The 17,878-nt window shown below is 30.7% G+C and overlaps 1 protein-coding gene across 1 annotated transcript; it reads left to right on the forward strand.

Moving 5' to 3' along the window:
- Positions 1 to 6,950: 6,950 nt before the first annotated feature.
- LOC111406103 (DNA-binding protein BIN4) lies at positions 6,951 to 11,863 on the forward strand. Its single transcript, XM_023035308.1, has 12 exons — positions 6,951 to 7,104; positions 7,445 to 7,700; positions 7,863 to 7,909; positions 9,148 to 9,415; positions 9,555 to 9,616; positions 9,691 to 9,744; positions 10,233 to 10,350; positions 10,724 to 10,770; positions 10,853 to 10,879; positions 11,087 to 11,162; positions 11,291 to 11,427; positions 11,514 to 11,863. Exons 1-12 carry the CDS (start codon positions 7,057 to 7,059, stop codon positions 11,610 to 11,612), a joined length of 1,239 nt encoding a protein of 412 aa, XP_022891076.1. The 5' UTR covers positions 6,951 to 7,056; the 3' UTR covers positions 11,613 to 11,863.
- The last annotated feature ends 6,015 nt before the right edge of the window (positions 11,864 to 17,878 follow it).

A 17,878-nucleotide genomic window follows, 5' to 3' on the forward strand; every position in this document is an offset into this window, starting at 1 on the left:
TTCTCTATTACAATGCCTCTATTTATACAAATATATGAGACTCTATTATTGATCTATTACATCATTTAGTACATCAGCAAAGACACACTTGCCTTTCTATTATTGTCTTCCTTAGACCTATATCTTTACATGTAGCATTTGATTTTTATTAAAGGAGCTTCTATTATTGTCCTCCTTTTTTTCTTTTATATCTCCACATGCCTTTTCAACTTTTTATCCAAATAGCATCTTTCCTTATTATTGTCATCTATCTTTTATGTTTTCACATGCAGTTGGGGCACTCCCTTAGTTGGCAAGATTCTTTTATAGTGATAGAAAATCCTAAGAATTGATATATTTCAAATATTGTAATGTAGTCCTTCAAGATTTCTGATTTTTTATGTCCTTCATTTGATACCAACATCCAGTTTTCATATTGACACAAGCATGAGAATTTTTTATCAAACAAATTTTTAGTAATATTGTATATAACTTTAATTTCAAATGCTCTTCTATGTCTGATCCATGACTTTGTTACTGTTGGAACTTTTATATCATTCTCCACCACATCTAATTGGAAGTTGGCTGCTACATACCCAATTGATATTAGTAAACAACTCCATCATATTCAGTACTTATTGAATAACATTTCAAATACATTTTTCGTCCTTTGGCAAATTTGGATTCTTCTTTTATGAATATATCATCAAATTTTGAAATTTCAATCAAAATTTTTTCTAGATACATTAAATCCATAAATTCATAGTCTACCATAATATTTATAAACGAAGGGTCTCCTCCTTCCATGGCTGTTAATCTGGGATAAACATTATTTTTCGGAGAGATGAAGTATGAATCACTTATTTTTATTTCATAAGAAATTCTGACTATTTTAGCATATTCATCTTCTTTTGGATCTAAAGGAATTGTATCATCCCGATCTATGATGCTGATAGTTTTGGAATCTCTTTTATCTCCATGTATCATCACTTTTTTGGTTGATGATACTGAAATGGAATCTCCCTTTTTATCGGTTGGTATGTTGTCACATCTGAGTTCACTGCTGCTTCCAGCTGTCCCTATTTGGTATTGAATTGGAAAGCTCATTTCTGAGCTCTGTGTTATATCTGTTTCAAACAGTATATTTTTTAGTTGTGCTACAATTGCATCAACTTGATTTTTGAGTTCTATGGTCTCTTTTTGTTGTTCAGTAGTGATATTCAACAAAATTTGTATATTTAAGTTGAACATCTCTGAAATTTGTATTGCTCATGTATTTATGTCTTCAGCTTCTTCTTTGAGAAAATCTATCATTTTTTGTATATGTTGGATAGATTGGTATAAATCAATGACCTTAGCTTTATTTATCAGCAAATTTTATGTTTCTTCTGAGAAAATTTGCAAGAAAATTATTGACTTCTTCAATATGAACTATATCAAAATTATAAAATGTTAAATAAGCTTACCATCTATGGAGCCTTCTGTATTGAGATTCTGATGGTAGTTTATTCCTGACTAATCCTATAACTTGAGAATTATCAGTTTCAACAATAAAATTCTTGGATAATAAAAATAATGAGAACTTTTTTATTCCTCTAATTATTGTTAGTAATTCTTTCTCGTGAGTGGTATAATTATTTCTACTTGATTAAAAGCTCCACTTGAATATCTACAAGTCTCATTTAAATCTGTCTTTAATACTGCTGTCCAATATTTATCCGAGGAATCAGTGTTAACAATCAAATTATCTTTTTCATTTGGTAATCTTAATTTTGGTAAATTTTTACATTCTTCTTTTAATGATTTAACTATTTTTGTATGTTTTTCATCCCATCCTTTAGTATTTGTTTTTCTAAGCAAAATTTGTAGTTTATACCATTTCTTAGAGAGATTTTCAATAAATATTTCTACATAATTTAAACATTCTAAGAATTTTGTATTTGTTCTTTAGATTCTAATTGATCTGAAAAACTTTCTATCTTTTTAGATATATGAGTCTGCAATTTTATTCTTCTTTTATCTATTGATAATCCAAGAAAGTCTATTTCTTATTTTTCTATTATAGATTTCTTTTTAGAAAGTACAATTCCTTCTTTTTTACATTCATAACTTGGATTAAATGATTTCTATCTTCTTCTTTACTATTAGAACATATTAGTATGTCATCTATATAAACAATTAGAAATTCATTAAACTTTTTAAATATATTATCCATTTTTCTTTGATATATTTGTGGTCCCTTTTTATAAATCCAAATGACATTACTAACCATTTATATTTCCTTGGAGGTGTACTAAATGCAGTATATTGTATACCATCCTCTTTCATTTTTATTTGACAAAATTCTGATTTACAGTCAAATTTAAAATAATATCGTTTTCCTTTTGCAAGATTTATTAAAACTTCTTTATTTGGTAAAAAATATCTATCAAATTTAGTATATTTATTTAATTCTTTATAATTTATAATCATTCTAACTTTTTCTCTAACATGTCCAGAATGTTTCATAACCATAAAGGCTGGACTATTATGAGGTCCATTGGTAGGTCTAATAAGTTTCTCTTCTAATAATTCTTTTATCTGATTTTTGAATTCTTGTGTATCTTCTATAGTGTACATTATTGGTCTGACTCTTATTATAACATTTTCTATTAATTCTATTTTGGCTTTAGGGTTATGTGGTTTCCAAAATAATAATGGATTTTTCCCAGAAACTTTTTCTATTCTTATTTTTATTCCCTTTCTAGAACTTTTTATATAGTATCCTTTTATTTTTTTATTTAATTAAATATGATTGATTTTTTCTCTCATTTATCACCACACTGGGTTGGCTGAATTCTATAAGGTCTAAATTTTCTTGAAATTTTTAATAAGTGTGAACAAAGTGTTTGTGACATTATCATATAATTATTTTGTTTATAATATTGAAATTGTTGTATAAAGTCATATTCTAACAATATATCACATTCTAATTTATCATATTTATATATTTTATTTATTGTAACTTATTTACTTCCAAGAATTATATTAATTTTATCAGTACTATTAGTTATTTGAGTGCTTTCGCATGTGACTCCAGTTATTTTTATATTACTATTATTATTCTATGATTTTATCAAAAAAAATTTAAATATTGTTACATCACTTCCTATATCTATTAAAGCACAAATTGTTATATTTGTTTCTACAATAGCAACTTATACATATACAGTTAATGAAAAACTTATCTTATTGTTCATTTAGTTCTTTTTACATAATATAATTTGTCCATTATGTACTATGTATAATCATTCTCTTTTTATACTATAATTTTCTAATCCATTTAAAAAATTCATTTCTAAAAGTATGTGAAAGTTTATATCCATACTCTTATCTATATAACATGGTACTAAAAGTTTTATTCCTATTATTTTTATTGGTACTTTAACCTTTAATTCTGAAATATGTATTTGTCCATCAAAATTTACATATCTATATGAATCAGTTTTATGAGTTATTAATCCTTTATTTCTGATTGAAGTTATATGACATTCACTAGCTCCTGTATCTATTAATATATTTAGTCCATTTATATATTCTTTTCCATTATAATATTCTCCTTTTATTTTCATATTTCCAGCATTTCCGTAAAATTTTATTTCTCTTATATTATTAAATTCTTCTAACTGGTTTTTATTATGTATTCTAAGACTTTTAGATCTTTTAATTAGTTTTCCATCCTTAAATGTTATATTATTAGAACACTCTTCTTCATTTAATTCTGTTATTTTAGGTTTATTTCTGATTATACTAAATTTATATTCTTCTGGAATTAAACTTATTTATTTATTTGGTTATATTATTTTGCTACTATTCTTACATTTTTTTATGTACTTCAATATATGATTTTTTGGAATAAATATTTCCATAATTAGAATTGATAAATGTGTATAATGCTCTGTATTCTATAGTCATAATTTGATTATTTGGTTGTATGATATAATTTCTATGTAGCTTAAAATGCAATCCTAAAACTTCATTAAAGTTTCTATTTTTCAATGATACACAATATTTTGGGTAGCATGTAAACATTATTTTTTAATATGCTAAATTTCCTTCTATTGTTCCCAAATAATTATCTTTTAGATTTACTATTCTTCAATCATGTAAGGTTATAGTTAAGGGTGAATTTATCCCTTCTCTAAATAATGATTTAAACATTATTTGAATTCCTACTAGATAAACATATTGAATTTTTTCACTTTGTTTTTTATTGATCTTTGTTAATAGTTTTTCAACTATATTTTTTGTTATAAAATTTAATTTATGATTTCCATATGTTGTTTTTACATCTATAATTTTCTCAATTTTATGATATTCATTTATTACTTTCCTTTCTCTTTTCTAAATTCTGTCTAAAACTTTCCATTTTCCAATTTTTAAATCTAAAGATAATTTTTGCATTTTCTTAAATTTATTATTATCAAAGGTTACTATTAACCCATAACCTTCTATCCCTTCATATTCTTGTATATTTATATTATTATTTTTTATTTCTTCTATTTCCTTATTCAGATTCTGATTCATCATCCTCTATTTCACTTATATATACTTCTTGATTATAATATTGTTCGATATTCGATATTTCACTTAATTCATCTTTTATTTCTAAATATTCTTTTTGTAATATTTTAACTTTTTTTTTTCACACAATCATGCTTATAGGACATATTTCCTCACAATTCCAATATTTACATTGACTTTTATTTTTCTGTTGACCATATGAGATATTTTTTCTATTGTAATATCTTCTTCTAGGTTTTATATATTTTTTATTAAAATTTTTTATTTTTATATTTTCTTTGGTTAACCCTTCTTTCAGGATTACATCCCCATTTATAGGGTTTTCCATATCTTCACAACATATTCTAGTTAAATTTTCTGATTTTTTTCAATAATTGTTTTTGTTGAGATATAAATGCAAGTCTTTTAGATAAAAATTTTATCTTTGAACATAAAGTTCTAGGTATTCCAATATTATCTCTGACATATTTTTCAAATTCTATTTTAAAATATATTCCCCATGAACCTGATAACTTATTATAGTACATGTCTTGATATACTTCTTGATTTTCATTACTATAGAACTGAACATAATAATAATTTCTAAATTCACAAGTATATTCTTTAATTTTACACATATCACATTATTAAATTTATTAATTTAACTCTAACATTATCTTTTTCTCTCATTGCCTTTTCCTCAGCATTTTTTATTCAATTTTCTCCTAAAAATTCATCTAAAATATATTCTACTAACTTTCTGTATCTTGTTTATTTGATTTTATTATTTCTGTTTGTACATTTCTTTTTATTACTATTTTTGTATCATTACTTATTCATTCCCACTCATTTCTAACATTCCATTCAAAGGATGCTATTAAGAAATCTTTTATTTTTTAGTACTTTCCCATGTGTCATCTTTATTATTTAAAAAAAATAATATCATTGAGTCTGCCCAAGTTCATAAGACTTTTTTAGTGTCTATTTTACAATTTAAATCTAATTTTGTTCTTCCATGATTAATTAGTTCATCATAATTATCATTTAACTCAAATATATCTTTATATTTATTTATTTTACGTGGTTGTCTATCTTTTACTTTATTATAAAATTGTCTATATAGTTTATTAATATAGGTGCATAACTTTCATCTGATTCTGGTAATTCTTGTTTAGAAGTTCCTACAGGATTATGTCCTTCTCCAATATTTATTAAAACTTGGTATTCACTTATATCATCTAAACTTAATTGATCAAAATTTTTTATTAGTAAATCTAATTCTTTATTCATCTTTATCTTTTACTTCTAATTTTCCTAATATTTTTTTCTCTAGATCCTTCTTCTTCTTCTTCTAATATTTTAGGTAATATATTATTTCTAAATTCATCGTCCATACTTCCTATTTCTATTACTATATTCTCTTTCTCAATATGTTTCTTTCCTATTCGAGTCATTTCTTTTTCTATTAATTTTTTTATATATTTTCTTTTCTTTATTTTTATTATTTTCTTTTATTTCTCTAATTTCAATTTTTAATATATTTATATCGTTTTTTGTTTCTTTTACTTCATTTCTTAAATCTTGTACATCATTTATTAAAATTTTATTAATGATTTTAATTGTTCCATATATTTACTTATTGACATGATAAATCTTTTTAATCATCTTTCAAACATATAAGTTAATTTGCATCTTTTATCTTCTTTTTTATCTATTATTAATACCCAATCTTCTATTAGCTATATCTGTATTTACTAATTCTTCTTTTACTATATTAAAATATTTACTCTCAAGACTTAATTTTTGACATTTTAATTTTATTAATTATCTTTTATTTGATATTTTTATTCCTTTTGGTATTAACATTATATATTGTATTTTTTCTTGTATTTTCGCCATTTTTATGAATAATCTATTTAATTTCAAATCTGTATTATTACTTGCACTCACACTTTTCTTTATAATATAAATTAATTTCTTCATCTTCATATACCTTAACAATTTTTTCATATATATAATTATCTTTTATTGATCTTATTATTAATTTCTCTATTATTTGTTCTTTTATTTCTTTGGACAATTCTTTCATTATTGTTAATGTCATTATTTTTAATTTATTATGAATAAGTTTTAAAAATATATAACTTCCTCTTTCATCTTCTAAATGTCAATAATTATTTATTTTTCTTATTTTAATTTTCATGATCTCTATGCCTCTGATACCAATTAGAGAATTGCTACTTTAGGCAAACAAAAATCAAATAAATCTGTAAACAATAAATCTATCAAAATTCAAGTAATATTTAATTTTAAGGATTAAAATGAAAGATTTCTATATTATAGTGGCTTGTTATGCAATATTCAAAAAGAGGGATATTTTAGATATTTTTTATTTGATAAAAAAGGTCTTTTTGAAAAAATGCCTCTTTCGTTATTTCCATGTATATCCCTCAAAGCACTGCCACTGCCATTAAAGAGGGGTTCTCAAAATTTAAACTCTAGGGTTTAAGAAATTGTTCAAGCAGAAAAGCTTCAATGAGTGACTCAAGAGAAGATTCTCCTGACTGGTTACGCTCTTTCCAGGTGCTTTTAATCGTATTTATCTCATATTTAATCAGATTTTAGTTAATTAAGTCCAGTATATGCTATTGGACTTTGTTATTCCATTTCAATTTTGTTTATCAATTTACGCAATGTCCTGTGCAGGAGCTTTATTTTTGGTTAATTAGAGTCAACCTTAGGATTTATTGAGATATGGAAAGCCTAGTAGTAGATTAATAATTAATTGTATTTTTTCGCAGTTTCATGTATTTTGACGGTGCTTAACTACGAGTGAAGTTTCTAAAGTAAATTGAATTTAGTTAGACTGATAGTTGAAACTTTTGCATGGGACATGATTATTAGAATTTGATTTGTTGAATAGACGCCGGCAGTAGCTATTGCATTGTCATCCGGATCAGAATCGCCCCTATCTGACAGTCCACAAAGAAACGAAGAGGATGAGATCGTTCTCAGTAAATTGTTCAAGAAAGAAGATGAGCAGGTTCCACAGATTAAAGATAATGACGAGGAATATCTGATTAGTGAGCCTGTCAAAGGAAAGTCTCCAAAAAAAAATGAGAAAACAAAGCTGACACCGGGAAAGAAGAGAAGAAGAAAAGATGACACTGAGATACAAGGTGGGTCTTTTGTATTTTTGAAGAATATATGCATTCATCTATATAGAATTGATGATTTATCTTTTCCCCCAAAAGATAGTAGGAAATTAATGAGGAGATTACTAGATTGTCTAAAGTTAAAAAAAGAATTAAATAGAAAAATTCTCTTTTATGATTATGCAGGAAAAGCATCTAAGAGGAAAACATCTGAAAAGCCTGTCCACCCTCAGGTAAGAAGCTTCTCTTTTACTCCGTTTTTTACTAAACTTGCTATATTACTAGGTAAATATATGGTCTGAAGATCGAGTCCATTTCAAGGCTCATCCTCGCTCATCTGAACTCTTCAGGTTTATCCATATACCTTACAGGATCATTATCTGTGGAACTTGTGAGTGTTTATTTGTTCTTTTCCCTTTGTATAATGTCTAAATGAACGTCTGAAAGGGCATATTTGCTCATGGAAAGCCTTAATTGTTTAAGATACAGGAATCATTTTTTTTCCTGGCTATGTTGTAGATAAAAATTTCATTGACTTTTTAAGGAGATCTTGTTTTCTGGGTTCTTCTCCGAGGTATGGATATGGTAAATATATTCCTGGTCACAACTTGAGAGGCAGATGCAGAAGATGGTTAATCAATTCATTTTAGAAGAATATAAGTTTGAAGTTCCTGGCTATGTTGTAGATAAAAATTTCATAAACTTTTTAAGGAGATCTTGTTTTCTGGGTTCTTCTCCGAGGTATGGAGATGGTAAATATATTCCTGGTCACAACTTGAGAGGCAGATGCAGAAGATGGTTAATCAATTCATTTTAGAATAATATAAGTTTGAAGTTCGTAAGCCAAAGATTACTCTTCCTGAGAAATCAAATAATTTTCTCTCTTTCTTTTTTTCCTTCTTCCTTCCCCGTGGTTCATAAGCCACTGGTTCTTATGGAATTACATTCATTTTGAAGTGTGTATTGATCATTCTCTGTTTACAAATGACAGCCATGAAACATTAGAGCAAAGGCTATTCCTTATTATCTTGCTCAATAGCTTAACAATACTTGGCCTATGACACTTAGGTTTGGAATTTGTGTTTCCCAAAATGACACTATTTAGCAGTTGGAACTTTGAAGAGTCTTTTACAATGCTGTTTATGACCTTAATGCAAGAGGTGAGATAGATCATCTTTCAGGAGGTGCTAATTGCAATGATATGAATTGGGGATTTAACCTGTAATAGATAGTACTTGCAGAACACCCAGAATATATGCTTTTGCCACTTGTCATAGTGATTCCTTGATGTTTTCAGAATCCTGAATTAATGATCCAAAATGTTGTGATTTGATTTCTGATTATTCCAATATCAGAACTTTGTCTACTAGTATTCCACACATCAATTTTAGAAGGTTACTGATTGTAGCAGACGAACTATTTACTTTGTTGTCTGCTCTAATGACCATCGTGAATGTGCATTTTTGATCAGGAACAAAAGCACTCCGTTTTGACATTGTCTTCAGATTCAGTGTCTTCTCAAGATACCAGCCCCATTAGAACTGGAGATAGACAAATGTCTGCCCATGATGAGGGCCCATGTATAGACAACAAAATAGATGACGATGATATTGTTCTTGATAATGATGGAGAATCTCCAATTAATGATGCCTCCAAGGTAAAGCCTCCAAGAAAACAGTTGCGAAAAGAGGATGCCAAATCCTTAAAGAAGAAAAACACAAATGGGAATATAGGTGGAGGTAAGTAGGATGTTTTTGGATCTTGGTGTTTCCACAAGGATTATGAATCACTGTTGGAACTATAAATATATGCATCTTGTTAGACTTGATAAAAATAATCTTTCCATCTTAAAACTGTATTTTATCTTTTATAATCCAGAGAATTGTGGCAACATTGATGTTGTGAAGGAAGATATCTCTGAGAAGCATCATGAACCTCAGGTGAGAAGCTTTAGTTTCTAATCAAAGCTTCCATATACTCTGGTTTATAAAATGCTTGTGATATACTGATGCAGGTCTCCTCTTCAAGGTTGCCTTTGGTGCTTTCAGAGAAAGTCCAACGTTCAAAGGTAACCCTACCATGCCTAGATATCATATTCAACAGATAACTCTTTTATTGTTGTATTTGCCTCCTTTTCTGAAGTCGCAAAATTAGTGATGGCCTCATATGAATCTCTGTAAAACCTTACATTGGCTCCCTCTCTATTATTAGTGAGGATTTAAAAGACACTGTCCTTTGTTGAGGTTGTGATATGAAGGGAGTCCACCCTGTTTGCCTCACCATTGTTTAAGTGGAGTTGAACCTAATGATTACTTCTCATTTTGCATAATAAATACGTATGAACTGGTCTTTTTTCGAGCCAAATCAAGTGAGTTACACACACTAAATTATGATAGAAATAATGTCTCTTATTGTTAATTTTCATATTTTTACTTCCTTTTTGTCAAGGAGCCTTCTTCATTATCTTCTCCTGTATATGTCGTTACTCAAGGCAATGAGGGACTAATAGAATGACACTTTGTAGTCACTTCTTGATTTTCTTCTTTTGTTCTGCAGGCACTTATTGAGTGTGAAGGTGACTCCATAGATTTGAGTGGGGATGTGGGTGCTGTTGGACGGATAGTTATTCCGGATACTCCTTCCACAAACCATGAAATGTTATTGGATTTGAAAGGCATGTACTACTCCCAGTTTTATGTTTATTTGTTTTGTTGTTTTCTTTGAGCAGCACTCTTAATACTATGTAACCAATCTCATAATCACAAAAATGCCCAACTTCTAAGATAGCCAATGAACAGGCTTTTGTGATTGAAGTAACTGATTACTAAAAATTTTTCCATCGTTTACATTCAGTCAACATCAAGGGCCAGATAATACTTATTTTTGTATTTTCATATTCTTCAATTTCCAAAAGCACAGAAGAGATTAGGGTAGAATCGAGTATTTATTACTCTGAAACCTCTGTAGTTTGATACTTTATCAGGTAAAATGTTATGCAGACTTCACTTCCTCTTTATCTGATTTTGTCAAACTAATTTATGTTTCAGGAACCATATACAAAACAAGTATAGTTCCATCAAGGACATTCTGTGTGGTATTTCTTGACACCCTACCCCCCCTCCCCCTCTCTCTCTCTCACATCACTCACTGGTTTATGTAATTTGGTTATTGTTCAGGTGAGCTTTGGCCAATCAGAAGCAAAGGTTTGTCCATTTGTTGTCGTTTCCGCTCATCTTATTTTTCTCCTTTATGCCCCCATCGCACCTCTACCCTGAATCTCATTCTCCCACCAGCTCAAGAAGTGATATTATGTTTGTTTTACTACTCATCTCCCAAATTGAGAAGGAAAAAGTAAACGGGCAATAATTACTGTGGTTAATTAACTTCTGCTCTTTATGAATTGTGAACAGATAGAGGCTATCATGAATGACTTTATTCAGTTGAAACCACAATCTAATGTTTATGAGGCTGAAACCATGATTGAAGGTAAAACTTTTGTTTCATGTTCTGGGTATGGCATACATATTGGAACTCTGATTTTTACATTTCATTTTATGTATTATTATTCAAGCGGTACAAGCTCTTCTTTGATTTAGTTTCTCCTGCATGAGTAGGGACGCTAGATGGATTTTCATTTGATTCAGAAGATGAGGCTGACAATCTTCACAAATCTACTGCTCAAGCAAATCAACATGATGGTGCTGAAGAACAACCAATGCGAAAAGCCAAAAGAAAATCCGAGAAAACATCAGTATGCAGAGTGTTTTGTTATTTAACTATCATGATGCTTCTATTGCTATTAAATATGTGCTCTAACTGATGGAAGTCTGGGTTCAGGGGGCAGCACCAAAGAAGGGTAAAGCTGCAGGAGGAAAGCCACCTAAGAAAGTAAAAAAGAAACCTCAAATTTCAAAGAAGAGCAAAGTCAGGAAATGAGAGACGATTGTCTACCAACATATATTCTTTTTTACTTGAGTCCTTTTCTTATTTTCTTCTTTTTCCTATAGCATATGTACTTTTCACCAATTTATGAAGATATCTACAATTCTGACAATCGACAGGTTAAGTCAGTAGAGCCTATACCGTTTGCATTTCCTGTAAAATTTAACTTTAGTGAAACAGAGACCATTAGTGTTTCTAACTCCCTTTCTCTTGAAATAAATTGTATTATAGATCCTTATTGCACCTCTTTTCAATTGTTTGATTTTTATCCAGTGGTTGATGGCAAATTACACAAAGCTTGTGCATCTTCAGGCTAGGTTTGCCGATTCTGCTTGCCCAGATTCACAAACATTATGGCCAATCGGATCTGTCCCTGTTTTAATTGTTTCCAGCGAACGATTATGCTCCATAATTATCTTATTTGAGTTCTCATCAATGTTCTGACCGTCATTAGCTGACTGTCATGAACCCTCAGCAATGTTCTAGTTGTGTGCCGCATCCTGTGTCCCTGTTTTCTTTGCTATATACTTAAAGAGGAATAGTATGCTTATAGCTAGCAGTTCCAATTTTTCCTTTGCATGCATCTAATTTGTGCCCAAATGTCTTGCAAGTGGAGAAGAATTTTGGCTCGTGTTTGTAGCAAACCTGTTGATACCTCACTTTACCATTTGGAAGTTTCAGCTTCACCAAGCGAACTAGATCCTTTGAGGCGTCAACCTCAACGAGAATTCGCACAAATGATAACCGGCCCTTTGTTGTCGTTAGCAGATCAGTTGTGACCAGTTTTCCAATCTTTATTGCAATTATACTTAGCGCATTGGGTATCCAAAAATTCAATGGCAGCCCCGGCAACGTTACCCATACCAGCATAGTGCTAACATCACTATCATCAAACTCCAAAAATGATGGTACATTTTTCAACATCAGCAGTCGACCACACACAAAATAAGGGCCTCCTTCCAGCTCTTGTGTTCTATCATCAGCGTTTTTGAATTTGAACACAAGCCATCCACTATGATGTACAAAGTATTGGTACTTAACCCCACATTGATCACACATTTCCAAGAGAGCTGTTTTTCCTAGGAAACTTCCAGCAATGTCTACCAGACAGTAACCCCATGCTATTTCACAGGTTCTCACAAGTTTCTTCAAAAACCAACATATCTGACAGGTTCTCACAAGTTTTTAGCTTGAAACCATTTTCGCGCTTACGGTTCTCCTTGAATAAACTTGCCCATGGTGCCTTAGTTGTATTAGATTTGTTTCCTTGTGCAAAAGTATTTACCTAATGTACTGCAGTAGATCCTTCTTCCAACTTTGTATCTTCATCACCAAGTGTTTGGGACAAACTTTGTGACTTCGAATTTGCATGGTTAAGTTCCTGCTAGAATGTCTTAGTAGAATCAGTGGGATTGGATGAAGAACCACCACCATTTTTTCCTTGTGCGGGAATTTCGTTTGACCGAACCATACTTGGTAAATTTCCAGAATTTTTGGCAAGTGCTGAAAGTCCGTTTTGAATTAACGCAGTTTTTGGCAAATGCAGTTGGTAACCTTTCATCATTATTGTTGTTTGACATTTTTCCCATATGGAAAAGTGAAAATCTTTCGGTGACAGTTTAACAAGATCCTGACTTGAACTGGACTTTTACCCAAGGAATAAGTAAAAATCAAACCAAGAACAAGATATTTTGAGGCCTTAGTGAACGATATCTCCAATCTCTCTAAAACCCTTCAAAACTTTGAAGAAAACCACAATGAATCTGGATGAAACTACAACATTATGGATGAAAACCAGAAATTCTAGTAGCAGATTCGATTTTCACATAGAAGATTATGTAAAAATCAAGTAAAGAACTAGAAATCTCACAAGGCAAGTGTGCACCAAGTGGGATTTTCTCTCACTAGGTTGAGAGCATCTCTCTCTAATTCACTCACTAATCATGTTATTGATTGGAATAGCGACATCACATATGGATATAAGTTGGTCGCTAAAAATGAGAGTTTCTGCATTATGTTATGTCCCCTTTCGTGATTACATCGGTAGTTGATACAATTAACAACGACATAGTTGGAGACCTATGGTGTTGCCATTTAAGCCAAACATTCCACATGTTCACAACTTCATGCTGAAATATCATTGCCTACTTCTTCATGTGAATTTAAGATTGACTTTGTTATTACGTTCCCTCAATTGAATGATACTCTTTGTCATGTTGTTATCCAAGCCAATTGTTCGCTTACGAACTTTTCATGCCAATATCCAAATTTTCCTAATTTTCATGCCGAGATTAAAAAATAATTTATTTTACATCACGAAACTTATAAGTTTGCTTTTGATGCACAATATAGGCTTGAATACTTATGCTTTCTTACATTTTTTTGGGATCAATTTTCTAACTACATCAAGAAAAAGTCTTTTGATAACTCTCATGAAGATAATCTATTTTAGTGGTCATTGCACTTGAATGAAAGTTATGTTTTCAATGTAATGTAATTGTATATTTTTGGGCACATTCGAGTCACTGTTGTTTCAATTATTTATCTTTATATGCTAGTCCATTGTGCTCCTCAATTATTGAAGTTAATTAATATTTTTTGGATGAATTGCACAATATGCCACTTTCAAGTGTTTTCTATCTGTATTTGATTAATAAGAATGACCATTCATTTCATATGAGTTATGCCGTATATTGACATTTAGAGTTCAATATTGATATTTGGTCATGACAAAAGATCAATCTCGATGGAGAATAACGTTGGAATCTATCTCGTAAATGATATAATCGTAGTGCGTAATTAGGATTTTATTCCATAGATTTTTTAATATTTTATTAGTTATTGACCTTTTAAATTGGATACCTTTTTTTTTTTTTTTTTTTTTTTTTTTTTTTTTTTTGGTTTAAAGTAATTAGGGTATGATTTAACAGATTTTTTTGTAGTTAAATTAAACTAGTTTAATCTCTATATTAAGGGAGATTATGTATTGTAATAATTAGACTTTGAGATAAAATAAATTGATATTTTTCCTCTCCGAAGTCTCCCTCTTCGTTTCTTTCTTATTTCTCTTCCTCTTTCATTTTTGAATATTGTTCTTGTTCGATTATATTCTACATCGCTTTTCCTCGTATTTTCAAGTTAATTGAAGATTATTAAGTTCACACTTGTCTAGCATTGATAAGTTTAACCAGCTAAAGAACAAACGGCGGTTCACAGCACATTCTTCTATATATGACGAGTTGGAGAAGTAACTTTCAAAGACATTACTTATGTCTTCTTGGCATAATCCGTACAAATGTTTTCATTAACTCAAGCTTTGTCCTAATCTTAGGCTATGTTTAATTGCACCCAATTTCATGGAAAATGGAAATTAAATTTCATCTTTCTAATTTTTTGTTGTTTGATTGGCAAAATTTTCCCCTAGAATTCGAATTCCACCTTTTATGCCACCTAAGCTAATTTCCATGTTTTCCTCGAATTGGAATTCTCAGTTACTATAACACTTTTTTTTCGATTTTTTTTTTTGTTGGCAGTGAAAACAAATTCTAAAAATTATTGTAAAAATATTTCCCTTTAAATGTCAATTTTCATGTAAAACAAAGACAAACGAACACCAAAAGATAAATGATTTTCTTGAAATTTGTTTTTTGTGTGTGTGTTGGCAATGGAAACAAATTTCATCTCCAATACCAATAAAATCTATCCCTTTAATTGACAATTTTCATGTAAAACAAAGTCAAATGTAGATCAAAAAATACTTTCATTTCAACATTTTCCACATGAAAAATTATCCCAATCAAACACAATAATTTACAATTATTAGGAAAATAATTTTTTGGCAATTCAATTCCTTGAAATTCGTTTTCAATTCAATTCCATTTTTGCAATCAAACGAACCCTTAGTATTTAATAACAATACTTTCTGGCATTTTAAGAAACTTTACGAATCGTGGAGATTCAACTCCTAAGTCTGCTAGATCGTATGGTACCTAAAATGGCTTTTGCCCTCAACTGGCATCGAAGCTTTTTACTCTCCTGCGTATGTTGGGAATCTACTTAACGTGCGCAGCGAAAAATAAAAACAGTTTTCGATTCCCACCTGGATTCATCTTTGTGTTTAGGAAGGAGTTGTGATAAAAGATGCATCTTTAAAATTTTGCAAACCTTTTGCCATTCTTTTCGTTCTAGCAACTTCGATCTATCACCCACAGCTGTCTAATTGTCCAGTCTCCAACGGTGATCCACACAGAGAACAAGATTGCAAGATTATGATTTTTTTCTTATACTAGCAAGAATAATTAATTTCCTACGCACTGAAAATCCTAGCCATATATTTATATAAGTGGAAATTACATGCTAACAGGTGCTTCAAAATCACAATTCAAAGACCAGGTATGAAGTTTATTTGTTCAACTATCAGGTTTGATGTAATTATTTATATTAATAATCATATTATAAAATTATTTATTTTAGTAATAATAGTATAAAACTACCCATCCCCAACCGCCCCCAAGCCCCCAAGCCCTAAGATTATACACGGATAGTCCTCTCTCTTTTCACCCTCATCTTCGTTCGCTGTCAACCATCTCTTCATTTTATTCCGGTGTCGTTGTGAGACGGCACCACCGCGGGAGGATCGGCACCGTTGCAAGAGTGCGAAGACCATTGCAGGATGATCGGCGGCGCCTACTGCATGGACCTCTGCCCCAGGTCCTCGCTGCGACTCTAGACTGGTGCTAGATCACCATAGCGCCACCATTGCAAGAGGATTGGCGGCGCCTACTGCGAGGACCTTTGCCCCAGGTGTGCCGCGCGACCTCTTCCCATCCCGAAAAACATCGTCGGAATATGTCCAGCTGCAATACAGTTACACTGCTGCAGGCACCGTGATGTGTCGAACGAATGTGATGATGCCATTTTGGATTAGGTTCTACACTAATTTTGTTGACAATGTTTTGTAGTTGGTGGTCATGATGTTTGGCGGTGATGTTGATTTGGTGGTGATGAAGCCGTGCGTCCTACCTTTTCTCCTTGTTTCTATTGCAACCGAGTGGGAGTGGTGGTGGTGGTGGTGGTGGTTGCGCGTGTAGGTGGTGGTGGTGTGATTGCCACTTGTTTTTTGTTGTATTGCAAGCAGTGGAGGCGGTTGTGGTGCGGTGCAAGTGATGGTGCAGGGGTGCAGGCGACGGCGGTGGTGGTCGTCATTTTTTTGTTGGTGGTGGTGATGTCGTGCTGTTGGTGGTGGCAACAGTGACGAGGTGAGGGCAATGGTGGCAGTGGTGGTGGTATTGTGCTGGGTGTTAGGTGTCTGTGACCAACTATTTGGTCTTCATGTAACTAACTATTAATCAGTGATTTTAAAATTCGATCACTTTGTGACTAAAAATGTAATTTGTGACCATCAAATTTGAAAATATGTTACATGTGACATATAATTTTTTTGGATTTGTGACCAATGACATAAATTGTGACCTATAAAATCAATAGATAAATTGTGATATGTGATCTCGAAACAATTTGTGACCCATCAAAGTTTTGATTCGTGACTTCGAAATTATTTGTGACCAATTAATGTGATGATATGTGATCAGTGAATGAATCTGTGACCTATAATTGTGTACACGTGACCACTAATTATATAATTATGAACTTATTATATTTAATTAATAAATATTTTTAATTAATTAAATAAAAACCTAATTTTTGCATTAGTTAAACTTAAAACTTGATTTTTGAATTGTGCATAGTTAATACATGGTTTATGAATTTTTCCCTTTATATAAGCCTAAAATGGTTTAACTTGATCTGGTCCAATATTTAATTAATTCATTTAATTAAATCCGGTACGTAAATTAATTAATCCAATTAATTAATTCGATCCTATTAACAACCAACCCAATTAATTAATTTATCAATGCTAGTTAAATTAATTAATTGACAAATCACAATCTTCCAGTTCTCCTTTTGTGTGCGACTCATCAAGTTCCTAATCAGGATGTTTAACGACGTGAAATATTATTTTGATCTAATCAAAATTGATAATTTAATTTATAATCAATTCACATTCGTTGTCCCAAATTGACATCTAGCATTGTATCAGGGCAATACATGTGACGAAAAATGTCATGTGGTATGACAAAACCAAACTCGTTTGTTTACCGTGAGACTATAATCCCCTTCGTTAATATGATTCGATCAATTACAAGATACGAAAGTGTGTCAATATCGATTATCGATCATATCATTCACTCCACTATTAA

The sequence above is a fragment of the Olea europaea genome, chromosome 12, assembly GCF_002742605.1.
Source record: "Olea europaea var. sylvestris chromosome 12, O_europaea_v1, whole genome shotgun sequence".
NCBI classification, from domain to species: Eukaryota; Viridiplantae; Streptophyta; class Magnoliopsida; order Lamiales; family Oleaceae; genus Olea; species Olea europaea.